Raw genomic sequence first — 15,243 nt, forward strand, 5'->3', positions numbered from 1 at the left:
GTGGGAAGAGGTATCAGCTTACGCCTGGCATTATCCCATAAGAAATCCGAACAAATATCCTAAGTAGGGTGGGTATCGTATAAAAGGGGGAAAAAATTCTATATTCTGTAAAAGGGAGTAGAACTGATGGTGAAAAAAGGAACGCTGCCAGCCTTGAGAGGTCTCAACAGGAGGCAAGGGCATAGGATGCCTTATAAACAGAGCCAAGTGTGGTAGCTGACATTAGAGGGAAGGAGATAAACAGGTTGCTTACCTGTAACTGATGATCTTCGAGTGGTCATCTGTGCATTCACACCCATGGGATACAGTGCGCCTGCGCTGGATCGATTGGTATTGTAGCAAGCTCTTAATGGATTTTCACGCCCAAACCTCAGGCATGCGCAGGAACCCCACCACGCATGCCCAGAGGGGTGGGCGCGGACATCCCACCAGTTCCGTCAAACTGCCACGAATCAACCCCTAAGAAAAATGTAGAAGCTGACAGCAGCGGGGAAGGAGGGCGGGTGGTGTGAATGCACAGATGACCACTCGAAGATCATCAGTTACAGGTAAGCAACCTGTTTATCTTCGACGTGGTCTCTGCTTCACACCCATGGGAGATTAGCGAGCAGTGACCTATCTGGAGGAGGGTGCTGGCAGGTCATTACTGCGAAGCTGAAGATAAGATGTGACGTCCCATGTTGGTACGAGAGTTCTTCCAGACATCTAGGGCGTAGTGCCTTATGAACGTGTTAGGCGTAGCCCACGTAGCGGCACTGCAAATGTCCATTAAGGAAACTCCCTGGAGGAAGGCAGTTGAGGCTGCAACAGCTCGGGTTGAATGAGCCCTGACAGGGCCAGGCAATGACTCCTTGGCGATAAGGTAGCAGAGGCGATGAGACCTACAATCCACCTTGACAAATGCTGAGCCGTGATGCAAGTTCCCAGCTTTGCTGGGGCATACGAAACGAACAGTTGACAGTCACGTCTCGTTGGACGGGTTCTGTTTAGGTAGAACAGAAGTGCATGCTTTGTATCCAAGGTGTGTAACAGCCTCTCCTCTGGGGATGCCGGAGCTGGGAAGAAATCCGGGAGGAAGACCTCTGCCTGTAGGTGAAATTCTGATACTACCTTTGGCAGGAATGAGATGTCAGGTACGAGGTGGACGCCGTCTGGCAAAAATGAGAAGTAAGGAGTGTCGTGTCTGAAAGCCAGTATTTCTCCAACTCACCTCGCTGAAGAAAAATCCAAAGAGCCTCTGAGGAAAAATAGCCACCAATCTGACCGACGAAAGGAAGGTGCTTCCAGCGCGGCGGAAAGAAAGTAACTGGCGGGATGTCCGTGCCCACCCCTCTGGGCATGCGAGGTGGGGTTCCTGCGCATGCCTGAGGTTTGGGCGCGAAAATCCATTTAGAGCTTGCTACAATACCGATCGATCCAGCACAGGTGCACTGTATCCCATGGGTGTGAAGCACAGAGACCATGTCAAAGATCTTGATCTTGCATAAATTGCAGAACGGGGGCCCAGGTGAGAACCAACTTAGAATAGACTTTGTGGGAGCCAGTTTGTGCTTGGTGTAAAGGGTCAGTGATTCTGGACATTACAAACTCGTCCCATATCTTGCCATACCAGCCATTCAATGTTAGAGGTGTTGAGGATTTCCATACTGTGGTGATTGTTAAAATGGGCAGCAGCCAGAAGAACTGAGATGAGTTCCTTGTGAAACGCCCCTTTCATCAGCATCACGGGCACCAGATGTGTCCTGGCCATCGTCTGGCACCCTTAAGGGGAACGGCATTTAGCCGGGTGCACGGAGCACCTCTGATGCTTCTGACACAGCGCTAAAGGCGCTTAAGTGGAGAATGAGAGAGAGTCTTCCCTCCTCCTGCTATTGCCAGGCTGCTGTGGCTTGCCACAGGAACAGCTCCCAGGCAATGTTCCCTCTAAGCTGTGTTGTGAGCAAAAATTCTACTTTGTGAGCTGCTGGCATTAAAGTTGTGAGCGAGTGATTTGGCAGCTGCATAAATTAGTTTGCTCTAGAGCCCTCCTGCCTGAGGGCTCCAGACAAAAATGGGTGAGCCAGAGGCTAAAAAACGGTGAGCTAGCTCACACTAACTCAGCTTAGAGGGGACATTGCTCCCAAAGGGGCCACTGCTCAGTGACAGAGCTTCTGCTTTGTATACAGAAGATCCCAGGTTCAATCCCTGGCCCTTCCAGCTAAAAGAACCAGGTCTCAGAGGATGAGGAAGACCTCCACCTGAGATCCTGGAAAGGCGCTGCCACACCAATTCCAGAGTACTGAAATTCCCCGCACTGACGTTTTTAAAACTGCGCATTATGTGAAACTTTCCGCAGTAGATTTTTCCTCACCAGGCACAGAAGTTTTCTCCTTTTTACCCCGCTTTTTTGGAAGCCCCAGTGTTAGCGAGTTCCGAAAATGCGGGGTAAGGAGGAGAAAACTTTGGGTCTGCAGCACCTGGTGAGGAAAAATCTACTGTGGAAATTTTCACATAATGTGCAGGTTTAAAAATGTCACAACTGCAGAAATGGTCCCAGTCAGAGCAGACACGACTGACTTTGATAGGCCAACAGTCTCATTCTGGGTAAGGCAGCCAGAGGAAAGGAGGAGGAAAGAAAGGTATGGGGGGAGGTGTCTCCATTTTGGCGATACACTCCGAGCCAGAGAAGAACTCAAGGCTGAAATGCCTAGACTGCATTAAAGTCGGGCATTATGAGTCACTCAGTGGTTCTGTGCTCAAAATCAGGGAGCTCTAATACTTCGACAGCACCTCTCCCCGGCCGGCCCTCCAAAGCCCCCATACGACACCAGACCCTCCGCTGAGCAAACAGCCCCACTCACCCAAACTCTCTGTAATAGATGTGGAACGACAAATAGATCAGGTAGGTCAGAAACATTCGAAGCAGCAGCGTCTCATAAGGGGAGTGAATCTCTTCAAGAGACATTTTATCTGCAAACGCAAACAAGGACCAAAAAGAAAGGAGGCAAATGGTATAAATCAGATAGGGTACACACGGTTGAGAGATGACCGAAAGAAACCCTCAAGTCATGCACCACACACAGTGAATATCCCTGTCATCCAGATGTGTGTACTAAATGCTCAACCCTGCCACATTAACCAGTAGGGTTGCCAACCTCCAGGAGGTGGCCGGAGATATCCTGGGATGACAGCTGGTCTCCAGGTGACAGAGATAAGTTCACCCAGAGAAAACAGCCGCTTTAGAAGGTGGACTCTATGGCATTATAAGCCCATTAGAGTCCGCACACTGAGCGACTACACCAAACTGGCTCTTTTATGGAAAAGCAATAATTAACAAATACTGAACAAAAATATATATCATTACGAGAGCAATGTTGCAATGCACCCTGTACACTTAAGCTGCCGTACATCATTTATTTAAAAGAATAGAGCTGGGACAGTGATATTCAGGCAGCATTTCTGTGGCCTCCTCCACCACAAACAGCAGCCTGGATTCAAACTGCCCTCCTAGATGGAAGCTTTTAATCTTAAAACAAGAAAAAGATACAGGAGACCAGTGCTCCTCTAAGCTGAGGTAGTGTGAGCTGGCTCACCGTTTTTTAGCCTCCGGCTCACACATGTTTGTTTTAGCTCAGGAAGGATGGCGACAGAGCAAACTAATTTATGCTGTAGCCAAATCGCTCGCACACAACTTTAATGCCAGTAGCTCATAAAGCAGAATTTTTGCACACAAGACTCCACACATCTTAGAGAAGAAGAGGAGATTGGATTTATACCCCGCCCTTCATTCGGAGTCCCAGAGCGGCTTACAAACTCCTTTCCCTTCCCCTCCTCGCAACAGATACCCTGTGAGGTAGGCAGGGCTGAGAGAGCTCTTTCCAGAACTGCCCTTTCAAGGACAGCTCTGCCAGAACTATGGCTTGTCCAAGGTTCATCCAGCAACTGCAAGCGGAGGAGTGGGGAATCAAACCCGGTTCTCCCAGATTACAGTCTGCACACTTAACCAACCACTACACTAAACTGGCATTTGGTGTAGCATTGCAGGAGAGGGAGCATTACAGGAGACCCTAATCATGAATTCCCCAGGTCACTTCTGGTTTGGCCCTCAGTGTTGAGGATCAGACAACATAAATGTGCTCTAGTATGCTGGTACTTACCTTTAAAGCCCTATATGGCCAGGGTCCGACATACCTGAGGGACCGCCTTTCCCCATACATACCCCAGAGAGCACTACAGTCCGGGGCCCAACATCGATTAGTGTTCCCAGGTCCTAAGGAGGCCAGGCTTGTGGCAACCAGGGCCAAGGCCTTCTCAGTGGCGGCTCCTACCTGGTGGAATGAGCTCCTGGAGGAGATCAGGGCCCTGCGAGACCTCTCACAGTTCTGCAGGGCCTGCAAGACGGAGCTCTTCCGCCAGGCTTTCAATTAGGAGCCGCCACTCCCACCACCACCAACTATCTCATGGCAATAACGGGTAATGGGATGGCCCATTAGAAAGATCTAGTCACAGTATTGCAATGGGTCGGTAACACTGAAGCGGGCTTTTGGATTAACATCTATAGGTCACCATCTTGATCCGATCACTGAGCACTTTATTACTGTTAAATATACTTGTTTTATTTTGTTTTTAATGTTTTATACTGGCACATGTTGCCCTTGTTCGTGGGCCGCCCTGAGCCCGATCGCAGGGCGGGCAGGATAGAAATGCAATAATGAATAAATAAAATAAAATTGTGACCGATTCATCGCAGCCCCGTGAAGTTCCGCCTCATGGGGTTATCAAGGCGAGAGATGAACAGAGAGGGTTTTGCCACTGCTTTCCTCTGCAGAGCAGCCCCTGACTGGCTCAGTGCTTTCCCATCCAACTCTTAACAGGGAGGCCCTTGCTCACCTTCCAGGCTCTGGAGAGATCAGGCGAGAGGGGGCTATTCAGGCTGCTATCTGGAGACAGGGCCGCAGAAGACGCAGCTGGGCACTGCGAGCTTACTGAGTGATTTGTGAGCTAATTTGGGAAGACATCAAATGTGTCCAACAGGGAAAAAAATAAAAAATCACTCATTCAGGTCCCAGATCCCCAGCTCCTTTCCCTGCAGCCATGAATGGTTAAATACAGAAGACTTGGAAGTCTACAGAAACATCCCCACCCACCATCCCAAGTTTGCCCAAGTACTTTGGATCTTCACACCCCTCACGCTCAACAGAAATATTCCGAACCCAACAAACTGCACCTCAGGCCCTCAGTTGTGTTTATGGCTTTGTCACTCAGTCACAACCATTGTAAGAGTGGGCAGACAACCCATGCACGGGGACTACAAACCGTTCAGGATCCGATCCATGTCAGCAAGGGTCACGTTGCAGTGATGGAAGCGGCAGTCCTTTAAGAACCGCCAGAACTGAAGCTTGGTCATCAGGAAGGTGTTGTCAAGAGAGCGGTCATGCCCTAAGCTGCTGTAAAAGGTGTAGATTTTCCTCAGTTCCGAGATATACCTCAGCACGGCAAACTCCGTCTGCAGAAAGCAGCAAATAAAATCACCTCAGACAGTCGCCATCACTCATCAGTCAAGCAGAGGGGATTTGGGGACCTGAAGTGGGAACATCACAGGGGAGAGCCAGTTTGGTGCAGTGGTTAAGTGTGCGGACTCTAATCTGGGAGAACCGGGTTTGATTCCCCACTCCTCCACTTGCACCTGCTGGCACAGCTGTCCTTGACAAAGAGCAGTTTGTGTCAGAGTTCTCTCAGCCCCACCCACCTCCCAGGGTGTCTGTTGTGGGGAGGGGAAGGGAAAGGAGTTTGTAAGCCGCTCTGAGACACCTTTGGGTAGTGAAGGGCGGGGTATAAATCCAATCTCTTCTTCTTAACATTCTGGGCTGTCCGAGCCTAGAAAAATGCCCAGGAATTGTGGCTGCTCTTCAAGTGCAAAAAGGAATAGGGTCGCTTGGCACTCCGGCCCCTGGGATCAGCAAGTACTATAAAGCCCCCAGTTTGCCCAAATCTGGTAAATATTAGGAGACTGTTTGTCTGCTCTTGGTTGATAAATGGAGCAGTATCTCTGCCCATTGTGCATCAAGTGGTGCATTAAAACACAGCTTTTCTAGCTGTAGCTTTTAAGTTCCTTCCTTCGGTTCAGTTCAGCAACAGATAACAGGGATCCCGCAATGCTCCCTCTAAGCTGTGGAGTCTTGTGAGCAAAAATTCCACTTTGTGAGCTACTGGCATTCAAGTTGTGAGCGAGTAATTTGGCTACAGCATACATTAGTTTGCTCTGGAGCCATCCTTCCTGAGCTAAGACAAAAATGTGTGAACCAGAGCTGAAAAAACTACAAGTTAGCTCACACTAACTCGGCTTAGAGGGAACACTGATTCCCAGGTTGAATTCACTGTTCTGGATCTTGCTACTGCATTATCCGCTTTAAGCTCTGAGACGCAGCCACGAACAGTGCAAAGTAGGTGACCTATAAATCAGAAATCCTTTTCTTTTTTTGCCATCAATTCACAATCAAGTTATGGTGACCCCATAGGGTTTTCAAGGCAAAAGACTAACTGAGGTGGTTTGCCACTGCCTGCCTCTGCATAGCAAACCCCAACTTCCTTGGGGGTCTCCCATCCAAATCCTAACCAGGGCCAACCCTGCTTAGCTTTCATGATCTGACCAGATCGGGCTAGCCTGGACTATCTAGGTCAGGGCATCCTTTATATACTTTACCAAATATACTCTGTGGTATCTGTGCAGGGTGTGTTAAGGATGGGAGTTGCAAAATATGTAAGAAAATGAATTAATATTCAATAATGGGGCCAGAGAGGGTCAAGTGCCTGTTCTATGGCAGAAATGGGGGGCTTGTGGGTTTCTGATTCCCATTTCTTGATAGAAATAGGCTGGGCGCATCTGCTCAGTGCATCCTGGTGCTGACATGAAGGCTACTGAAGACAACATGCACCTGATGAAAGGTCAGCCAGGGTGGGGACTTAACACATGTGAAAGCTGAATACGCCTAGAGCACTTCTGAGAAAATCTACCCACCTAAGGGAAGAAGTATGCCTCTTTGAACATCTGAAAGGCTCTCATTCACTCAGTGCAGACAGTCAGTCCCTTATAGCTGTTCTGTGGCAAGAGGCAGAAATTAATGCCTCTGAGGCCCGCCGTTTGCTCTGTGAGAGAGGCACAAACTATGATCCTCCTGAGATGGGACTGGTTGAACTGGAGCTTCTCTTTCAAACACACACACGCACACACACTCAGTTCCATCTTACTTACTTCTGCAACCTGTCCTAGTGGCCAACTGTTTGGAAAGGGGGGGAGACTATCCTAGACTGACAGTGTGGTGTAGTGGTTAGAGTGTCAGACTGGAATCTGGGAGATCCAGGTTCGAACCTCCACTCTGCCATGGAAGCTAGCTGGGTGACCTTAGGCCAGTCACACACTCTCAAACCTAACATACCTCACAGGGTTGTTGTGAGGATAAAACGGAGGAGAGCAGAATGATGTAAGCTGCTCTGGCTCCATGTAGGGGAGAAAGGTGGGGTATACATGCAACAAAGAAATAAAGTGGACTCTTGATTTGCTTTCCAAAGAGACAGAAGGAAAATTGGTCTCTATGGACTTCAGTACAACTTTTCCAGTATTTGAAAAAAGTTACCCAGTTTTTCCCTCTACTTTTAACATCCTTGTTGTACACTCTTTTCCCCCCCTCCCTCCCTATTTAGTACCAGGATTTTTTTATTTTTTTTAAATAGCAACATGCAAGCAATTTACCTGTTTGATTTCCTCCTCCCTGTCTTTTTCGGGAAATATAGCCAACAAGGTCGATATGTCTATTTCAATGGTTGAGCCCAACACAGGCAAACTTCCTGGGCCGTTGACCACTTTGATACTTTCTTCATAACGGGGGGGGGGGGGGGGGGGGGGGGGGGGGAGAGACAAAAAGCCCAATTTATTTATTCCTCGTTTTCCAAAGGGAAAAAAACAGACGATGGAATCATGTAAGAACTACCTTTCAGTGGCACATTTGGAAAGTCAACTACTATACTCTCTTCTGGGAAGAGGTGATCTGACTAGAGTTACCCAGGGCTTTTTTTTTTACTTTTTATACTGAAAACTCATAAACTTTTAAACATTTTTTAAAGAATTATGTTGAAGAGGTTCTGGAACTCCATTCCGGCATGTTCCCCCAGAAAAAAAGCCCTGGCAGTTACCCGTGCCTTAGCCGCCACCAAGCTTGATTCCCACAGTGCTGTGTACCTGGGACTGCCTCTGCCCACAAACTGGTACAGAAGAGACCCGCCAGTATGCTGACTGGGAAGCACCATATCATGCCACTATTGAAACATTTTCACAGTTTGCCAAGAGCGTTTTCTGGGCACCGGTGAAAACCCTGGTATGAAGCCCTGAATGGTTTGGGATTGAGCAGTCTCCAAATGGTATCCTTCCGTTTCAATATGATCAGGAACCAAGATCTTCATCAAAGACCATTTTCTGGGAGTCCCATCTCATTAGAGATCAGGTGGTGGTGCTGTCTCTGTGTCAGGCTCGGGTTGTTTTATTGCCATTCAAAACTCCCTGATGTATTTTCCCCTGCTTTAATGTTTTTCCCCCTTAGAGTGTATTCTAGTAAGTCTATCTTTACCCTCGCCTGCCACCACATTCCTAAGGGGAGGGGAGTGAGAGTATGCATGAGAATGTGTCCATAGGAGTAGACGCTTACAGTTGTAACCCTTCTATGGAGCCCCAAAAATACATTGTTTCACACAGGAAGATGTCCTTGGAGAAACATCTTTGATTAGCTAGAGGAGGGCCCTTAATCCTATGGTCCGAGTAGATTGCTGACGTGTATGAATAAATAAATAATAAATAATCTTTCAATCCTTGCAGAGCTGCTGGCTCCGAGCGATTTACAGTTACTCATTTCACAAGGGACTAACAATGCTTTATAGGGGTAAGGGAGGACAACACATATAATCTTTACATAGCACACGTTTTGCAGCTGACAGGGATTTGTTCAGTTGCAACTCAGACGTGATCCGGACGGCATTTTTCCCACTCGGCTTGGCTTGGCTGGATGACGTCAGCTCTTCCTCTCCAGGACTCTTCGGCTCGCAGCTCCATACTGCCACCGCCAGGCCGGAACGGCCCACTATAGGCTTCTTCATGCCGAAGAGATCTTCTAGGCTTTCGATCTTGCGAGCCGAACCTTCCGTTCGCTGGCTAACACCTCCCCCACGGGGGGGGGTGTTTGGTGTGCCCACCCTCTCTAAGGAGTGGTACCCATTTTATCTACTCGCCAAAGCTTTCGAACCGCTGGGTGGACGGCGAGCTGGGGACAAGGCTGGTAGCTCACACCAGCGCGGGGCTAGAACTGACAGCAGTTCTGTTCAGCTCAGATGTTACTTGTAACCAGAGGATAAATCCCCTGTGCCACCGCTCCCCCCGTGTGGAATGTGTGATTGTAACTATATGCACCTTTCCCGCCTTTGCACCTCAGTTCTGACAAAAGAAGCTATATGTATAAATGCCTAAACAATGCCTTACAGGCCCGAGAGATATCCAGCTGTCCTCAATCAGAGCCAGGGTGTTTTCCGCCCCGGCTCCAACCGGGTGGAACTCTCTGCCGAATAACATCCATGCCCTGCGGAACCTGATGCAGTTCCACAGGGCCTGTAAGGCAGAGAGATGTTCTGCCAGGCATTTGACTGAGGGCAGTGATGGGCTCCATCGGTCTGGCATTCTCACCCCTTGCCCCCGTGAGGCCGGTGGCACCATTAGGAAAAAATGTTAACACCACCTTTTGGTTACTGCTGTGTTTTATGGGTTTTCATTTGTTTTTAATTCTGTTTATATGATACTAAGTTATACATCGCCCTGAGCCTGGTTTCTCCAGGGGAGGGTGGTTTAAAATCAAATTTAATAAATAAATAATAATAAATTAATGTATCTATTTTGATATTTGTATGGTACCTTGCAGGCTATTTATTTTTTCACTTCATGTATAGTCTGCCTTCCTCACACATATACACAAGAAAGGTTGGAGGGACAAAACTGAGGGCATTTAACCAAAGATCCATCTAGTCCATCATGCTATTTCCCACAGTGGCCAAACAGATGCCTCCAGGAAGCGCCCCCCCCCCCACTCAGGAGGAAGATAATGGCTCCTCCCTCCCCTACAGCTGGTACACTCACTCTGAATATGGTTCTGCCATTTAAGGCAGCTAACATAATTCTTTCATGAATTGCCCAGTCCCCTTTAAAACCCATCTCAGCCAATGGCCACCTTCAGATCTTTTGACAATGAATGTGACAGATTACTTTACGCCCTGCATGGAGAAGACTCACACGCACGCCCGGGAATAAGACTGCTTGTGCTGCTGAGTTCACACGAACACATGGAACGGCCTTCTCCTGGATCGGACTGCTGAAGTCAGTCTTGCCTGCTCTGACTGGCAGCTGCCCTCCAAAATCTCGGCCTGAGGCCGTTCACATCATCAGCTGCCTGGTCCTTTCAATTGGGAGATGGCAGGGATGGAACCTGGGGCCTTCTTTTTTTTGTAATTAACATTTTATTGAAATATTTAGAGAACATACAATAATAACAAACACATGTACAAAGATAACAACATGTAGTGGGAAGAATTTTTCCAGCGAATACAGAAATATAAAATGTGTAATCATAGTACAAGAAACTGATATCACATAATGTACTAATCTGTGCAAACTTTGTAATTTCAGGAGTAGATATAATACCGACCAACACATCCAGTTGACTTCCTGACCTCTCTTTTGGGAGGTTAATTAAAGAATATGTTCTTTGGTACAGAAGTTAAACGCAGGCCAAGTGCTTAAACATAATTGTGCTGATTGTAAAGTAAAAATAATTGAGATGTGATTAGGCTTGCCAAGTCCCCCTGGGGGGCGGGGAAACCACCGCCCCAGAGGCCCGTTCCCCACCACCGGTGGATCGGGCCCCGGGGGGAACCCCACCCCCAAAGTACGTGACGTGCACGTCACCCGGAAGTGATGCGACCACGCCGGGCGACGTGGTTGCAGTGCGCACGTGCGCACTCCAGGACCAAGCTGGGAGTCCCCCACCTTGGCAACCCTAGATGTGATATATAATACTAACGCAGGTGCAGCAATACCATAAGAGTAGTCTTTCTATGTTAATTAAATCCATTTGATATAACTTTTCCATGAGGGGGAAATGAATTCTTCTGACTCTACGAAATTCAGAACTGGGAACCATTTCGCAGTAGTTAGATACCCAAAACCTGGGGCCTTCTGCACGCCAAGCAGAAGCTCTGCCACTGAGCCACAATTCGTACCATGGGTGAAGTTCACTATGCCTGACTTTGCTGATGCTCACTTATTATTACCATATGTGTTTCACAAATAAATCATGGACAAACAAGTTCCTCTATAAATTACTGGGTTAGTATATGCTTATTTTTACCCTCCTGTTGCAAGTCAATCCACTCACCGGTGCCAAAGGGACTTGGAGTGCAGATGCCACTCAGGTTCTGCATGTCCATGTCATCCAGCTGAAAAGCTGGGTACTCCGCTATATGATCGTCTATAAATTCACCTTCATACACACGGCCATTCTTGAACACAAGCTTGCCCTGGAAGGGGGGGGGGGGGAAAGCAAAAAGTGGATCAAACCTACAGCCTGATTTACAGACAGCCCCTATTTGTGTAGCACAATGAAGCAAGATGCTGTTACTATTGCATCATTCACATTCTGTATTAACAATATACATAATAAGCAATTAAATTAGGAAAGTATCCAGTTTTCAAGGGTTCCAGTATACCTAAAAGAGTTCAGCCATCCACAGAAATGGAAAGCCAGAGATAAGGAAAACACTAAAAGAGCTCTGCCTTCCCTCCCTCAGACTTGAAAACAGCTATTCCAACCGTGGACAAGTCGACAGCTTTCTTACCAGTGTTCCCTCTAAGCTGAGTCAGGGTGAACTAGCTCACAGTTCTTTAGCTTCCGGCTCACACATTTTTGTCTTAGCTCAGGAAGGATGGCTCTAGAGCAAACTAATTTATGCAGTAGCCAAATTGCTTGCTCACAACTTTAATGCCAGCAGCTCACAAAGTAGAATTTTTGCTCACAACACTCCACAGCTTAGAGGGAGCATTGTTTCTTACCATGCTGTGCTTTTTATTGAAAACCCACTCTCCGTCGTACATGGCTCCGCTGGCAAAGAAGAACTTCCCACGGCCGTGGCGATCCCCGTTGACAAAGTTCCCGACATATTCATTCCTCAAGGGATACTGTGAACCAGGTATTCTCTTCAGATACCAAGTGTGAGTGCCGTACCCATGCTGAAAAAGATATTTTAAGATATTGGGAGACCTTTTCAGCATGCTCTAATTAGATGAACAGCTGGTCAATTGGCCGTAACGATAAATTTGATTTGATGAACAGCATCAAAATTCACCGTGTGGTTTGCAAACATTTTAAGACTTTGTTGAAAAGACATCTCTGGGTGAAGTAAAAACAGCCCTGTCCGCCATAGGACCTTTGTTGAATGAAAACATACTTTAGGATGTGCTAGTTTGGAACATTCCTTGTCTCTGTGAAACCTGATGCGCAAGAAGGTAGTCCTCTTCAGCTCCTCTTAATAGGTGAGATATTGAACCTCGTCTGCCAGGTACTACCTCCTCCCTTTTCCACTGGCACTTTGGGCTGGAAAAATTAAACCATCAGAGACAACCAGCAGGTGCTGTTTCTCTAAGGCCAAAGTGACCTTGACAGGGAATAAAATACATTTCCAAGTCTGAAATCAGCAGGCTTTTGTCAGGGTTTGTAAGACTAGCATACCTCTCCCAACTCCATCTATTTCATAGAAATACAGCTTTTTGCTATTTTGTATGCCTATAGTGTCTTCTCATGATTTCCTTTCTTTTCATTCAGAATTTTGTTTGTAAGCCACCTAGAATGGTTGGAGAGGTGGGATGTAAAATGCACCACTCAAATTATAGAGGGGGCAGAGGAGGTCTGACTCACCCAACTTTTTGGGATGGTCCCCTTTGCTACTGTTTCTAGAAAGATATATTGGAGGGGGGATGATATGGCCATGATTCATTAAAGTCTCAGCCCCTCCCCAAAGGAGATACAAGTTCTGGGCATGTACTAAGCTGTTTCAAAGTTCGAGCCCTACCTGTATTCCGTTCACCCACTGTCCTGTATATTCCTGGTTTGTTGTCAACCACCGCATCCGACCTTCGCCGTGGCGCACGTCTCTCTCCCACTGGCCTTCGTAGATATTGCTAGACTTATAGCTATTAGGGGAACAAATCAACAAGAAAGCCAACTGTGAAATGGAATCTTGTTATTTCCCCATTGCTACAAATTATTTTAAATGGCTATGTGATTATTTCAAATTTACATAAAATACTGTGGGAATTTTTAAAATATATTCTTCCTTATAATTTCTATTTTTAGATTGGAAATTGTGAGAGCACATTATAGGGAAATAGTGTTATTGGTAATGTTATAATATTATAATGATTTACTTAGATTTATTAGTTCATTTTTAAATATCGTCTTCAATATTGGTAAAAAAAGTGCCTCACCCTTATTCCTTCCCCCCCCCATACCCTTTCCCCCATACTCTTTTTTAAAAACTGAAATAAAAAATATTTTTTTAAAAGCAAGCCAACTGTGCCATAGTTAGGTTGGTATTAACACTATCAAGCAAGATGGGTTTTAAATAGACCAACAGCAGTTTTATACAGGGGTGTTTTAATCTCTTTTCAATTAAGCAAAAGGGGCTTCTGCCTAAAATGCTGGAGTTCCTATTAGAGTTATGCATAAACCTCACTTCCTGACACTTCTGCCTCTTTTGGCAGCCATTTTGAGGTTGCGCCCACCACACTGTGTCAGAATTTTACAGGTCAGCCACAGGCTGAAAGGTGTTGGGGACCCCTGCCCTTAAGATGTAGCGGCTGGCACGCTTGATGTGAACTGAGGTCTAGGCTGATGTGAAGCTCACCACAGCCCTGTCATTCTTCCTCAATCTAACCAATCTGTTCTGAGAAATGGGGGGGGGGGGTTTGAATCTATGCTACATGGAGGAAGGGTGGAATGTTGACATACTAATAATCCGAAGATATTAGTTTCTTACAGTTACGAATGCAAAAATGCAACCAAAAAAGGAGGGCTGGGGGGGGGACGACACTTACCATCTAATCCCCCATCCACTTTTGATATTGTTTACAAAGTCACCTTCATACCAGGAAGAGCCCTCCCGGTTGTAATAAATGGTGCCCTAAAAAGTAAATTGCATGAACACTTTAACAAACCAATGCTGAGGCACTGACACTTTTAATCATTTCACGCGTGCTGAATGGGCGGTCACCATTCCTGGCCCTTACGTGTTTCATCCCGATAATCTCGATGCTTCTCCCAGCACGGTTTTGTTACCTTGCCATGTCTTTTGCCTTCAAACCAGTGGCCGACATACGAAACGGGGCAGACGCCCGACCTAAACATGCCAAAGCCATGCCTGATGCCGTTCTTCACCTCGCCTTCGTAGACACTGCCGTCGGGCCAAGTGTAACTGCCATGATGCATCTGCACGTTCTTCACAAAGTTTCCCTGAAGGGATGAATGCACCAAATACAGACTGACAGCTCAAACAAAAAGGACTGTACTGTTTTGCCTAGAAAAAGATAACAGATGGAAGGCCCTTTCTGGGTGGACAATCGACTTGAAAATCTCAACAATGCTCACCAAATATTGCCTTCCAGGATATCACAGTGGTGATGAAAATTACTCAAAATCCAGACAATCTGGACAAACCCCAATGCCTGGAAGTCTAAACTGTCCTCATTGGATAAAGGACTGAGAAGGCACTGTAGGCTCACGCATTCTCTTTGGTCCCCCTCACTACTATGTGAACTCCCATTGGGGTAAAGACATAAACCACGCCTCTCCATCCCCTGTGTCACAGTACTGATCGGAGCCTCCTATGACTGCTGTTTCAGGAGAAGAATAGCTTGGGGGTTTTGATCGTTGAACTCCCAGCAACACATCCATGTTGAACCAGAGAGCCCATCGTGCTCAGGTAAGAGGTTTCCTGACTTTGGCCTTTAGAACGATCAGCTGTAACAAAGCTCTACGTCATGCAGGCTCCTTACCTCGTACTTCACACCATCAGCCCACGTATAAGTTCCTCGTCCATGCATGAGGCCTTCTGAAAACATGCCCTACAAAATGGAAAACAAGCTCAGTGGGTTTTTTTGTTTCTGTTCTGCATTTTGGACAC

General features: G+C 46.9%; 1 protein-coding gene across 1 annotated transcript in view; it reads right to left on the reverse strand.

The window, feature by feature from the left end:
• LOC107123028 (radial spoke head 10 homolog B-like) overlaps window positions 1-15,243 on the reverse strand; it is a 42,532-nt gene that overhangs the window by 25,334 nt on the left and 1,955 nt on the right. The window contains exons 3-11 of the mRNA XM_015426185.1: window positions 15,116-15,184; window positions 14,400-14,573; window positions 14,159-14,244; window positions 13,135-13,255; window positions 12,119-12,295; window positions 11,445-11,586; window positions 7,730-7,851; window positions 5,296-5,485; window positions 2,841-2,949 (exon numbers count right to left, since the gene is read on the reverse strand). Of these exons, the coding sequence (XP_015281671.1) occupies window positions 2,841-2,949; window positions 5,296-5,485; window positions 7,730-7,851; window positions 11,445-11,586; window positions 12,119-12,295; window positions 13,135-13,255; window positions 14,159-14,244; window positions 14,400-14,573; window positions 15,116-15,184 (1,190 nt within the window). The remainder of the gene's footprint in view (window positions 1-2,840; window positions 2,950-5,295; window positions 5,486-7,729; window positions 7,852-11,444; window positions 11,587-12,118; window positions 12,296-13,134; window positions 13,256-14,158; window positions 14,245-14,399; window positions 14,574-15,115; window positions 15,185-15,243) is intronic.

The sequence above is a fragment of the Gekko japonicus genome, unplaced genomic scaffold (genome assembly GCF_001447785.1).
Source record: "Gekko japonicus isolate JY-2015 unplaced genomic scaffold, Gekko_japonicus_V1.1 scaffold384, whole genome shotgun sequence".
Lineage (NCBI taxonomy): Eukaryota > Metazoa > Chordata > Lepidosauria > Squamata > Gekkonidae > Gekko > Gekko japonicus.